Source organism: Myxine glutinosa, chromosome 11 (assembly GCF_964187855.1).
Source record: "Myxine glutinosa chromosome 11, kmMyxGlut1.1, whole genome shotgun sequence".
NCBI lineage: Eukaryota > Metazoa > Chordata > Myxini > Myxiniformes > Myxinidae > Myxine > Myxine glutinosa.
Genome location: NC_136271.1, coordinates 19,424,298 through 19,438,430, shown reverse-complemented (window position 1 = coordinate 19,438,430; position 14,133 = coordinate 19,424,298). Strand labels below are relative to the sequence as shown.

General features: G+C 43.6%; 1 protein-coding gene across 1 annotated transcript in view; it reads left to right on the top strand.

Moving 5' to 3' along the window:
- Positions 1-14,133, top strand: part of LOC137436088 (CUB and sushi domain-containing protein 3-like) — a 1,358,203-nt gene that overhangs the window by 684,718 nt on the left and 659,352 nt on the right. Inside the window, exon 16 of the mRNA XM_078786463.1 lies at positions 6,502-6,640. Coding sequence (XP_078642589.1) covers positions 6,502-6,640 — 139 coding nt within the window. The remainder of the gene's footprint in view (positions 1-6,501; positions 6,641-14,133) is intronic.

Below are 14,133 nucleotides of genomic sequence, written 5' to 3'. Positions count from 1 at the left end.
GAGCTTATCAGATTGGCATGTGTTTTAAAGCCTGACTGATGCAAATGAGAAACTCGGACCATATGCGGAGGGAACTCTACAAAAGCTATGCGAAACCGAACTGTCTTGTCAGATTGGTAAGAATCAAGTTGTTGTTCTGTTCATCTGGCGTATGTCCAAGTCACGTGCTTTTGCTTTAGGGGATGCGCTATATTAAACATGTGGACGGGCTAAAATATTTCGTTTAGTCACAGTTTGTCACGAATACCTCTGTTATGCTACTTTTGTACATTGTAGGGATAAATTTGGTTATAGAATGCTCAGGCTAACTTGTACCATTTCAATTCCAGTCCTATCATGTGTGCACCTGGCTTCACGACATCAAATTAGCTCCGATAATTGTGATTTTGTGCTATTTATTAAAGGCTTAGAACGTGCTTATTGACTCTAAAAATGAATTTGTACAAACTAGAGTGGCATGCTGAAGTTCAAGTTTGTCTTCATGACGTTTTCTTGGGGCAAGCCCCCCCCCCCCTGCCCGTAGACCCCAGGGGGGCAGATTTTTTTTTAATGCCGTGAACAAACTTTGGTACAGCATGGGTGGTGAAGGTTGTGGTCCAGTTTCATCAAAATTGTGTGTAGTTTCAGAGAAGAAAGTAAATATCTATTTTTGGGGGTCAAACCTGGTCCCACTTTGACCCCGTTAAACCCCCTTAGACCCCGATTTTTTTTATGCCTTGAACACAATTTAGTCACAACAAAACAAATATCATTTCTGCCAAATTTGGTCGCAATCCCATCAGCGGTTTCGGAGAAGAAGTTTCAAGTGTTTACGGACAAACGGACGGACCGACTGACGGACGGACAACGCGCCATTGCATAAGCTCCCCTGAACTTAATTCCAGGTGAGCTCAAAATAGCAATGAAATCGGTGGAAAAACTAAGTCCAGGAAAATAGTAAAAAATAAGAAACCAATTGTGAGAAAAAATAGTGAAAAGATAGCACTGCGACCATCAAAGTTGACAAAATAGTAAAAAAAAAAAAAAAAAATAGGAAACGATAAGCTATTTTTTGCTGTTTTGGAGAAAAATAGATTTGAAATAGCACTGAAATACTAAAAATAGAATAAAAATAGCCAAAAAATAGGGGGAATTTTTTTTTGCTTGCTGCAAATGGACTAGGGTACATCCCAAAGGCACTGTATAAAAGGAGTTGCGTTTCTCTGACTGTAAGTAACGTTTTATGACAAAGTGTCTGCTGTCATAGCATAATAAAATGGTACCATTGGAGATGTAATTTTGTCAATATACTTGGAAACAAAATTTGTTCCTTTAATCACAATCTTGCCTCTTTTAAAAGCCCGTGTTTCCGGAATTGAGGAAGAAGAAGTGGCACCTGGAGCTTTAATGTAGCAGTTCCAATGGTAACATTGATGTTTCTATGACAGCAGGAACCCTTCACAAGTACACGGATGGAACTCACAAAAGGAAATATAGCAATACTTCTCGAAGCAATATAAAAATATATAAAAGTACATGGAATGAGCATATAAGCAACTGGATGGTATTCATAGAATACTGACCCTGCATAGTCAACTTGTTGCGAGCCAACTCTTCTGTTTTTGAAGGGTTTTTTCCTTGATCCAATATGGCTGCCAGACCACATGAGTGATGACATCATAAATTTATATTCTCTAATATAATTGTTGCATAGATCACACTCAATACATTTCAAACTGATCAGACTAAGAGTTGTCCCTGTTGAATTATGACGTCATAATTATGGCACAAATGACGTCATCGTTAACAACACCTATTCCCCATATGGAGTTTTTTTTACAATGAGCCATGTTTAAATTTTTTCCATAGAGCGGTTTTGGAGATATAGAGGTGCAACATTTTTCGTTTTTTCCAAGATGGCGCCTGTACCACATGACCGATGACGTCATGATTATCATTAAAATATTCTAAAGGAGGAGGCGCTCTGATGGTGAAAATTTCGTTTCCATCAGACCAACAGTTGCTGAAATTTTTTTAAATAATGATCGGATGGATAAGTATTGTATTTGTCGAATTATGGTCAAAACGAAGGCACCGATGACATCATCATTAACGTATCTTATTCCCCATGGGGAGTAGTTGACAATGAGCCAGGTCTAAATTTTTTCCATGGAGTGGTTTCAGAGATATAGAGGTGCAACGTTTTTCGGTTTTTCCAAGATGGCTCCTGTACCACATGACCTATGACGTCATTATAATCATTCAAATATTCTACAGGAGGAGGCCCTCCTATGGTGAAAATGTCATGTCAATCGGACCAACGGTTGCCGAGAAAATGAATTTTTAAAATGCAGACACGTACGACACACGTACGCACACGAATGCTTAACCCTGATTTTCGCTTCGCGAGCGCAGGATAGCGACAACTACAGCCATGACTACAACTGTGTGTTATAAAAGATCCTTTTTTGTGTGTTGTACTTCATTTTACATCCTCAACGACACTCACACATAGACATGCAATATGTTTGCTGGTCTTTTGATTAAATCCGTCAATGAAGTGATGCGTGGCACGGTCAGTACTATAAAACATGGCTGACGGAATATGTGTACTTGCCTCTGAACTGTCTCGCCAGGGTTTGAGTTTTGCCCCAGGTATAAACTGTTGTCGTCGTTTTCAGCATGCATTGTGAGACACCAATGTGTGTGCCCTTAATTGGTAGGATGTTGTGCCGGATAACCTGTCTGCCAACACTGTTTGTAGTGGATGTTAAATATCCCACAGTGTATTTCAAAAAGAGTCGGCGGGTCATCGCCAGTACCCTGAACAAATGACAAATGCCTCCCCTAACGTTCTTGCCAACACTCACTTGGCAAGAATGCTAGCAGGCCTCTGCAAGTACCCCCAATGTGAATTTAGGGAGGCTTTCTTCCTGCAGTGGTCTCGAAACAAGTTGATAATGAGGAATTAAAACATGTACACCTTCCTTACTCATGCCTTTTAGATCACCTGAAATATGGACTTTTTCTTTCAACCCAGGAGGGGGTTGTGTTACGTACTTCTATCCTTTGTGTATCTGTTCACTTTTAATGAGCTCATGTGTGCACCTCCTTCTCCAAAAGGTCATTGTGTGACTCCTCTGTTTGTTGTTTGGCCTTTCCATATGCCTCAATCTATGGGGCCCAAGTCTTTCTGGAACCAGCTGACCAGGTCTGCCATTTGACTGGAGATGATTTGGGTAGGAATTAGTGATTTATTCAGGATGCTAAGACACCATGGGATCGTGAAGGTCCAGCAACAACCAATATTCTCAGACAGTCCAGCAACTCAATGTCCTTTTCATGGAACATGGACACACAATAATGCATCGCCATACATGTTAAACATTAGGATGACGCCTGGTAACTGGATCAATATTCCAGAAAGATAAAAAAAAATACATGTTGCAGTTTCTTGGACCATTGAGAGAATGTTTGTCGGACTTTTTGAACTCCCCTCGTATATTTAATGAAATAAACTGCCGCAATACCCCTAATTTGGTTGTTTTTAAATGAACCTGCCCCCCTCGCTCTTCAGCCATTCAATTGGAGGATACAAATTGCTTGGCATTTCTGCAATGTAATGTGTGTCGAGCTCAATCAGAGGTAAAAACACTTAGTAGAGACATGCATTTCATTGTCTGTAACAAACGATCATTCACTGTTCATTGCTTTAATTAATATAATTATTTTAAATCTCAGTGGCATTGACAGGGTGAGTACATTCACTTGCATTGGCTTTTATGGAATAAGATGCCAACAAGTTGTGGGCCAACCTTTAAATATTGTCCCTAAATGCATCAAATAGTGTGTATTTACACTCATTAACTGCCTGACAGGTATTCCTGCATCAGATTGGTGCTGAGAATTAATATCAAGCCTGTTCTCCCAAAGACGTAGTTTTATCAGTGAATGATCTTGCTGAGAATGAGCGATACCGACCCGTTGCAGTCTATTGAAACAGTCGGTCGGTCCACTGTGAATGCATTACCTGTACACCTGTTGCCAAACAATTGGCATTAAAAATATCCGATTTTTTATTCTCCAGACAAAAGCACACTTGTTATCCCAATGCCTTTTGAAAACTAGATTGGTATTCATAGAATACTTACCCTGCTCTGTCAACTTGGTGCGAGCCAACTGTTTTTGAGTGTTTTTTAAAATTTGATCCAATATGGCTGCCAGACCATGTGACCGATGACATCATAAATTTATATTTTCTAATATAATTGTTGCATAGATCACACAATTAAATTCAAACTGATCAGACTAAGCGTTGTCCCTGTCGAATTATGACGTCATAATTATGGAACCAATGACGTCATCGTTAACAACACCTATCCTCCATATGCAGTTCTTTACAATGAGCCACGTTTCAATTTTTTTTTTACAGAGAACGGTTTTGCAGATATAGAGGTGCAACGTTTTTCGGTTTTTCCAAGATGGCTCCTGTACCACATGACCTATGATGTCATGATTATCATTAAAATATTACAAAGGAGGAGGTGCTCCTATGGTGAAAATTTCGTGTCAATCGGACCAATAATTACAGAGAAAAATAATTCATACTGATCAAATCAAGCGTTGTACTTGTCAAATTATGACGTCATAATTAAGGTACCGATAACATCATCATGAAAATATCTTATTTCACCAAGGGGAGTACTTGACAATGAGCCATGTTTCAATTTTTTCTATCGAGTGGTTTTGGAGCTATAGAGGTGCAACTTTTTTCGAGTTTTCCAAGATGGCGCCTTTATCACGTGACACATGACATCATAATTATCATAAAAAAATTACACGGGAGGAGCCGCTCATATTCTGAAAATTTCGTGTCCATCGGAATAACAGGTGCAGAGCAATGTTTTTTTCATACTGATCAGATCAAGCCTTGTACTTATCGAATTATGACGTCATAATGAATGCACCGATGACATCATCATCAACATATCTTATTCCCCATGGGTAGTACTTGACAATGACCCATGTTTCAATTTTTTCCATTTAGCGGTTTAGGAGATATAGAGGTGTAACGTTTTTCCAAGATGGCGTCCGTACCACGTAACCTATGACGTCATAATTATGAACAAATACCCGAACAGACGGAGGCGCTGCTATGGTAAAATGTTTTGCCAATCGGACCATCGGTGGTCGAGAAAATTAATTTAAAAAATCCAGACGTACGCATGCACGTACGCCACACGTATGCACGACGTACGCAAGCGAATGCTTAACGCTGCTTTTTGCTTTTCGCTCGCAGGGTAAAAATAAAAAAATAAGAGGGAGATATTGTAATCCTATCTGTCTGTCTGTCCGTCCGTCACGCTGTCTCCTAAACAGTTGCACAGAAATCCACCAATCTTAGTAGTTATGATGACCACATGGCAAGAAGGTGTGAGAGCAGTATCATTTTTGGCCCCTTTCCCTGGGACGGGGTCAAAAGGTCAAATACCAAAATATGTAATTTCAGGCACGTTTGTAAACATTTTTTGGTGAAACTTTGTATATGCAATCAACATTGGGGGGGGGGGGTGCATGAAATATGTCATGATTTTTTATATTTGACGCTCGCTTCATGCCCCAAGTGGTGGGGATTTGGGAACCCAGGGGTCAAAACCGAAAAAAATTCACGCCAAATATTATATTGGGTCATTCCTGGTGGAACTTTTTGTCATCTTTCAACTTTGCTTTAGGTATGGAGCGTGGGGATTTTTTATGGCGTGTCATCGACTTCGTAAACATGTGCCACTTCTAATAAACCAATAGTTTTCCAGGCCAAGACAAACCGCGACAGAATCACACTGAGTTAAAAAAAAAAACATTTTTACCCCCATATTCCCCCACCACCAAACCCAGCCATGAGTTCTATTTTTCAACCAAACACACGGCCCACCAGCCTCGTGATATGTTAACATATCAAACGGATCAGTAGGGAACGTGATTTGTTGCCGGAGCCTCGGATCATGACTTTATCAGAGAAAGTAATAACCATAATGTGCAGTTGCGCCAGTGCTGGTGATAAACGGAAATGAGAACCATCTATGAGCAAAAACTCCCATGGTGGTGCTCCTGCTTTTTAACAGATATGAACTATGATTTGTCGTCATTGTGTCAGCAACAGATGATTGCTGTGTAGTTGCAGATGGAGGAGAATAGTAAGCAAAGTGCACACAGTTTGTTGATAAGGGTTACAGGCACCATGATAAAAATGCATCTTTAATACCTTCACTTGCCTTGGCTTGGAAGGAAATAAGATGCTGGCAAAGTGTGGCCCATCCTTGAAGAAATTGACCATGTTCCTACATATATCAAATGGTGTTTATTAAATCTCATTAACTGCTTGACAGGTGGACAAATGTCCTCCACATCCTCAATGGCAATGTGACTGGCTGCTTGAATAATTTGTAAGCAAGTATGCCACCTCGGGTGGTTCTGTGGGTATCCACTTGAATATAAAGGTTCGTTTGCTTGTTTGTTGTTCAGCTCCCTGCGGAGGACACCTCACAGCCCAAGCCGGCACCATCCTGTCTCCTGGTTGGCCGGGCCCATACAAAGACTCGCTTGACTGCAGCTGGGTGGTCGAGGCGAGCCCTGGACATGTTATCCGCCTTGTTTTTCAGAGGTAAGTGTACCCTGACATGCCTCACTAGGCCAGCAATGGTCCTTTTCACATTGTGGGTTGTACAATCCCGACGGGGATGCTTTCCGCCCACCCTGCCCAGCACAAGGGGGAATAGCAATCCACCGCTATCCGAAACGCCTGCAGCCCTAGGATTTTACAAGCATCCATGACCTTGTGCGGTGGTCACGACTGTCTTTGCATTGCCTCTGTTTTTTCACACACATAGCTGCATGTCTGAGCTTCGTGCTTTTGTCTTTATGAATGAATTGCAGCTTATCGAGGCTCATGGAAGAGCACTATGACCAGGGGCAAACAATCAACTGACCAGAGGCAAAGAATCAACTGACCAGGGGCAAAGAATCAACTGACCAGGGGCAAAGAATCAACTGACCAGGGGCAAAGAATCAACTGATCAGGGGCAAAGAATCAACTGACCAGGGGCAAAGAATCAACTGACCAGGAGCAAAGAATAAACTGACCAGGGGCAAAGAATAAACTGACCAGGGGCAAATAATCAACTGATCAGGGGCAAAGAATCAACTGACCAGGAGCAAAGAATCAACTGACCAGGGGCAAAGAATCAACTGACCAGGGGAAAAGAATAAACTGACCAGGGGCAAAGAATCAACTGACCAGGGGCAAAGAATCAACTGACCAAGGGCAAAGAATCAACTGACCAGGGGCAAAGAATCAACTGACCAAGGGCAAAGAATCAACTGACCAAGGGCAAAGAATCAACTGACCAGGGGCAAAGAATCAACTGATCAAGGGCAAAGAATTAACTGACCAAGGGCAAAGAATCAACTGACCAGGGGCAAAGAATAAACTGACCAGGGGCAAAGAATCAACTGACCAAGGGCAAAGAATCAACTGACCAGGGGCAAAGAATCAACTGACCAGGGGCAAAGAATCAACTGACCAGGGGCAAAGAATCAACTGACCAGGGGCAAAGAATCAACTGACCAGGGGCAAAGAATCAACTGACCAGGGGCAAAGAATCAACTGACCAGGGGCAAATAATCAACTGATCAGGGGCAAAGAATCAACTGACCAGGGGCAAAGAATCAACTAACCAGGGGCAAAGAATCAACTAACCAGGGGCAAAGAATCAACTGACCAAGGGCAAAGAATCAACTGACCAGGGGCAAAGAATCAACTGACCAGGGGCAAAGAATCAACTGACCAGGGGCAAAGAATCAACTGACCAGGGGCAAAGAATCAACTGACCAGGGGCAAAGAATCAACTGACCAGGGGCAAAGAATCAACTGACCAGGGGCAAATAATCAACTGATCAGGGGCAAAGAATCAACTGACCAGGGTCAAAGAATCAACTGACCAGGGGCAAAGAATCAACTGACCAAGGGCAAAGAATCAACTGACCAAGGGCAAAGAATCAACTGACCAGGGGCAAAGAATCAACTGACCAGGGGCAAAGAATCAACTGACCAAGGGCAAAGAATCAACTGACCAGGGGCAAAGAATCAACTGACCAGGGGCAAAGAATCAACTGACCAAGGGCAAAGAATCAACTGACCAGGGGCAAAGAATCAACTGACCAGGGGCAAAGAATCAACTGACATGGGGCAAAGAATAAACTGACCAAGGGCAAAGAATCAACTGACCAGGGGCAAAGAATCAACTGACCAGGGGCAAAGAATAAACTGACCAAGGGCAAAGAATAAACTGACCAAGGGCAAAGAATCAACTGACCAGGGGCAAAGAATCAACTGACCAGGGGCAAAGAATCAACTGACCAGGGGCAAAGAATCAACTGACCAGGGGCAAAGAATCAACTGACCAGGGGCAAAGAATCAACAGACACAATAGGGCTAAGGTAAAACAGTGGGATGACAACAAGCAGGTGCATCACATCACAAGGACAGGAAATTGCAGGAGAAGGATGAGAACACAATCTCAGCAGGTGTAGTAAATCTCAGTCGCTGTCTTTGAACAAAGTGAATTACATTTGCACCCATATCACACAAATTGTCTATTCCTTCGTGAAGCTTCCCGCATCTACGGTTCATAAAATGTGTTGGAGGCCAGACTCGTTCATTGGGCCTGCACTTGTAAACCAGCGATAACAGACGATGCGCGTTCAAATTCAACTGAGCTTGAACTTGCTCGATTCGTTCTTGAAAATGGTTGCGTGAAGTCGTGAACTCGGACTCGGCAGTTAAAGGGTACGTGCGCTTCTTCCGAGCCATCGTGTTGGACATTTGAGATGATGTGTAATCCTTTGTGTCAGCTTTGTATTTCAATGTTGAACTCCCCCTCTCTAACCCCAAAATTGCTGCACGGCACCTCTGCACTCGTATAATTGTCTGTTCATTCCACATTTCCCCCCCCCCTCCTCCCTTCCCATGTCTCCCCCCGCCCCCAAGCCCTCTCCCTCCCACAGATCTCCCGATGTCCCTGCTCTCAAATGTTGTACTTGTGTCCTTCCTCCTCTCTCCCCATGTTGTCTCACGCTCCCTTTATCTTATGTTTTATGTGTCAGTTTGTCTTTTAGTGATTAATGTTAGCTCTTTCACGAGCCTTGATCTTGTATACAAAAAAAGTACATGGCAAATGGGATGCTTCGCAATTGATTTTATTCGAGTCTGTTAGCATCACATGCTTAGGGTGCATGTTGCACGCCTCTCCTCCCACCAAAGTGGATCACTGCTGGATCTCCACCGCTTCTATGAGAGAGATTACATAATTACATGGGATTATTTCATAATATGGCTCATAAGTTTTACAGTCACTTTTATACAAACTACCATTGTTTAACATTAAATGCATGGGCAAAAGTTCCTTCCCCTATCAAAAAAGTTCGAGCCCAAATTGCGACTTGTTATAATGGCGTCAGCAAACGGACTCACTGCCGGGAACATTTGTGACATTTCCTGGTAACTACCTAAAAAAAAAAACTTCTGTGTCGAGTTTTCCTGCGGGGAAACTTTTTGCCGCCCTCTCGAATAACTGGATGATACACCGCTGCTGAATGCTAAACCAAAACTTCATCATGCTCACCTCATTATTTTATTTAACCCTCACTTCATTTAACTCTTCACCGCAATACTCCCGATTTGTGGAGTTGGAGGTGGGGATTTATTTATGATGACGTGCATCATCCGGCGGCTCTTGTGGATGAAAGCTCGAGCGCAATGCTTGTCCTTCTCCATGAAAAGTCACCTTAATTTGCAAATTCCTCTCTTAAGGATCAAACTCCAGCACGGATTAATGTTCTGCCTTCACTACACATGAAATCCAAATAATAGGAAGTATTGCTTTGAGCTTCATCCTCTGTTTAAATAGTCTCTGGTAAGCCATTCCAAGAAATTAAACGTTCAAATTCAAGTCATTCAGGTCTCCGGGAGTATTGAACCAAGGTTGATCAATCGACACGAATTGCAATCTGCTTGACTTCACGAGTTTATTTTACTAGCAACGGTACCTGCCCTACGGGCTGGGCTTCAATTGGGATGCCCAAATGAAAAGGCAAAATATCAGAAATTGAAGGCTTTTTTATTTTCAACGATTTATATAAACTTCCGTTAAATCATATCACATGCAAATCATGAAACTCCAAACAGTATTTGTAGAATTTCAATAAAAGCCACATCACTGTTCATATCGGTAAAGATTATTCCATTGTGTTTGGAAAAACTGGAAAATTGGAAATTGGAAAAATTGGAAAATTGGGGAAAAAATTGGAAAAACAATATAGCCTATTCTACTCCAGGATGGGAACTAGGCCTCGCTGCACGGTCCGCTCACTCCTGGCTCCGTGCGCGAAGTGAACAGGCCGCACCCGCTCAGTCGCTCCGGCCGTGCTCGTCCTCACGATCTCGTTCACCAACACCGACGTGCCAAGGAAAAGAAAATGTGGCCGTGCCTTCAACCCGAAGGGCCTAGACGGACGGGGGCATAGGGCTCCTGGTTCCGTCAGCTCACAAGAATGCGTCACCAAAAAAAAAATCAGCTCTATCAAAGCAAGCTTACGGCACTGAATGCAACATGGACACCAGCATTGCGGTTTTGTTCAAAATGCTTTGGGTGATGGTTTCTCTTGGGAAGCTTGTGTCATCTGAAAGAGCAGAGATAAGTCGCCATTTTGTGTCCCTCGCACCGTCTGTGCTTGTGACTTAACGCCTTAGTTTTTATCGGATTATTTTTTACTTTATTGTATATAGTTATTATTGATTTCATTCTCCGTTTATTTGTTCGGGATTAAACCCGTTTGGTTTTATTCAAAGCTTTATCCCGGTGTGTACCCTGGTTAGAATAGGTACACCGTATCCCTGTGTGTCGTAAGAGGCAACTAAGAAGGTTGGTGTCAGGAAGGGCATCCAGCCATGAAAAACATTGCCTCAAAAAGAGAACCATGACAATTACAACTACATATGGGCAGGGTACAGCCCGAAGTGGAGATCGGTTTCTGAGGTTTGGGATATGGAATGTAGGGACAATGACAGGGAGATCAGGAGAAGTGGTGGAAGTATTGGTCAGAAGAAGAGTGGACATATGTTGTGTACAAGAGACGAGATGGAAGGGAAGTGGTGTGAGAATGGTGAAGGGTAGGCAGGGACAGAAATACAAGTTTGTGTGGCAAGGGTGCCCGGAGGGCGTGAATGGTGTTGGTGTCCTGTTTTCTGAGGAGTTTGTAGACAGTGTGGTGAGTGTGACTAGAGTGAGTGATAGGTTGATGATGGTGAAAATGATGATTGGAAAGCTCTTGGTGAACGTCATCTCGGGATATGCTCCGCAGGTTGGTTGAAGCGATGAAGAGAAGGACAAGTTCTGGTGTGCGATAGAGAAGCTGATGGAAAACGTGAAAGATGAGCAAGTTGTTGTGGTAGGAGGAGACCTAAATGGGCATGTGGGAAGGAGTATGGACGGTTTTGAGGGAGTTCATGGAGGTTACGGATATGGTGTGAGAAATGGAGAAGGTGAAAGGATTTTGGAGTTTGCTGATGGAGCTGAATTGTTGATTTGTAATACTCAGTTCCAGAAAGGGGATAATAAGCTTGTTACAAACACGTCAGGTGGGTCGACGACAACCGTTGACGACCTGATGGTGTGTAGCCGAGATAGGGGGCACCTACGGGACACAAAGGTGATCCCGGGGGAGGAGGCTGTTTCACAGCACAACTTGGATGTCTGCGACATAAGGGTGAAAGGTGCGAGGAGACCTCGGCGGGTGAAGTACCAACCGAGAATGAAGGTGTGGAGGTTGAAAGAGGTGACAGTAAGGGAGGCATTAAAAGAGAGGCTGAGTAGGGTAGAGGATGATGTGGTTGAGCTTGAACGTGGTTGGATGTCAATGAAAGATAGTCTGTTGGGAGTCGTTGGTGAGGTATGTGGATGGACAAAAGGACCACCGAGGCACTCGGAAACATGGTTGTGGGATGATGAAGTTGGAAAGAGGATTGACGAGAAGAGGAAGAAGTTCAAGGAGTGGCAGAAGGCGAAGGGTACGGGAGCAGAAAAAGCAGAGCGTGAAAGTTATAAGGCAGCCAAGAAGGCTGCAAAGAAAGAGGTAGCAAAGGCGCAGGAGGCATGAAGGAAAATGTTCGGAGAATGCTTGGATTCGGAAGAGGGTCAGAGAGCGGTATTCAGGATTGCAAAGCAGATAGCGAAAGAGAGGTGTGATGTGATGGGGGTGAGTTGCTGAAGGATGAAGTGGGACAAATCGTTGTGGTCCCAGATGGAATAAAAGGAATATGGAAAATATGTATGGAAATGCTGTTGAATACAGAGAATGAATGGGATGGCAACATAGAGAGTAACCCAGTTTTAGGACCGGCAGAGAAGATAAATGAGAAGGAAGTTGAGGAAGCGATAAAAGCAATGAAGAGTAGAAAAGCGGGAGGGTCGACGGGAGTTGTGGGAGATATGTTGAAGGCAGCAGGAAGTTGGGTTGTGAAGAGAATGACACAGATCTGTAATCTGGTGGTGAAAGAAGGCCGCATTCCGGTGGATTGGGAACTGAGTACCCTCGTCCCTCTATACAAGGGGAAAGGTGACCCTCTGGAGTGTGGCTCATAACCGAGCGAAAAAGTTATTGGAGCATGGAATGAAGGTATTGGAAAGGGTGTTGGAGAGGAGGATAAGGAAGAAAGTGAAGATCGACGAAATGCAGTTTGGATTTATGCCAGGAAGAGGAACGACAGACGCGCTCTTTATTGTGAGGCAGTTGCAGGAGAAGTACATGGAGAAGAGGAAGAAGTTGTTTCTTGGGTTTGTTGATCTGGAGAAAGCATTCGATAGGGTTCACGCGAAGTATTGACATGGGCATTGAGGAAGTTAGAAGTGGAGGAATGGTTGATCAGAGTAGTGATGGCAATGTACAAAAGAGCGCGCACAGCTGTAAGGACGAAGGACGGGAACAGTGGTGAGTTTGAGGTGAAGGCGGGAGTGCATCAGGGGTCGGTACTAAGTCCACTACTATTTGTCGCTGTGATGGAGGTGCTGGCTCAGAACGTAAAGGAGGGTTTACCGTGGGAGTTGTTGTATGCAGATGATCTGGTGTTGATTGCGGAAAGTATGGATGGACTGAAGGAAAAGATGAACAAGTGGAAGGAATGTATGAAGACAAAAGGTCTGAAGGTGAATATAGGAAAGACGAAGATTATGGCAAGTGGTAAAGCATGTGGTGAGATGGAAAGAACTGGGAAGTGGCCGTGTGCTGTGTACAGGAAGGGTGTCGGAGTGAACTCCATTCAATGTACATTGTACAATGTGCGCTGAGTGGGTTCATCAAAAATGTAGTGGTCTGAGAGGGTCATTAACCAGTGTGGCAGCTAGATTCAAATGTAAGGTGTGCACAGAGGGAGCTGCAGATGGAGGAAATGTTGAGTTGGATCTTGGAGATGGCGTGAAGCTGGAAGGTGTGAAAACATTTTGCTACCTCGGAGTCATGCTGAATGGAGAAGGTGGATCAGACTCGGCAACGGTTGCTAGAGTGAGATGTGCATGGAAGAAGTTTCGGGAACTGAGTGGCATGCTGATGAGGAGGGGAGTGTCGTTGAAGCTAAAGGGAAAGGTGTATGCTGCATGTGTGAGAAGTGTTATGATTTATGGGAGCGAGACATGGGTAATGAACGTCGAGCAGCAACGAAGGCTGGAAAGGGTAGAAATGCGGATGGTTCGGTGGATGTGCGGAGTATCGTTGAGAGAGAGGAAGACAAATGATGAATTGCGAAAGATGATGGGAATCGAGCCTGTGATTGATGCTATGAAGAGGAACAGGTTGAGATGGTTTGGTCATGTGTTGAGGAAGGATGAAAGTGACTGGTTGAGAAGAGTGATGGAAATGAATGTAGAAGGAAGTAGAGGACGGGGAAGACCGAGAAAGACTTGGCTAAAGATGGCGGAAGAAGAAATGCGGGCAAGGGGGTTAACAAGGAGAGATGCAGAAAATATGGCAAAATGGGGAAGATTGTCATGAGGACTGCAAGGCTAACCCCCACTCTGGCAGGGAAAATGGCCTTAAAATGCATGT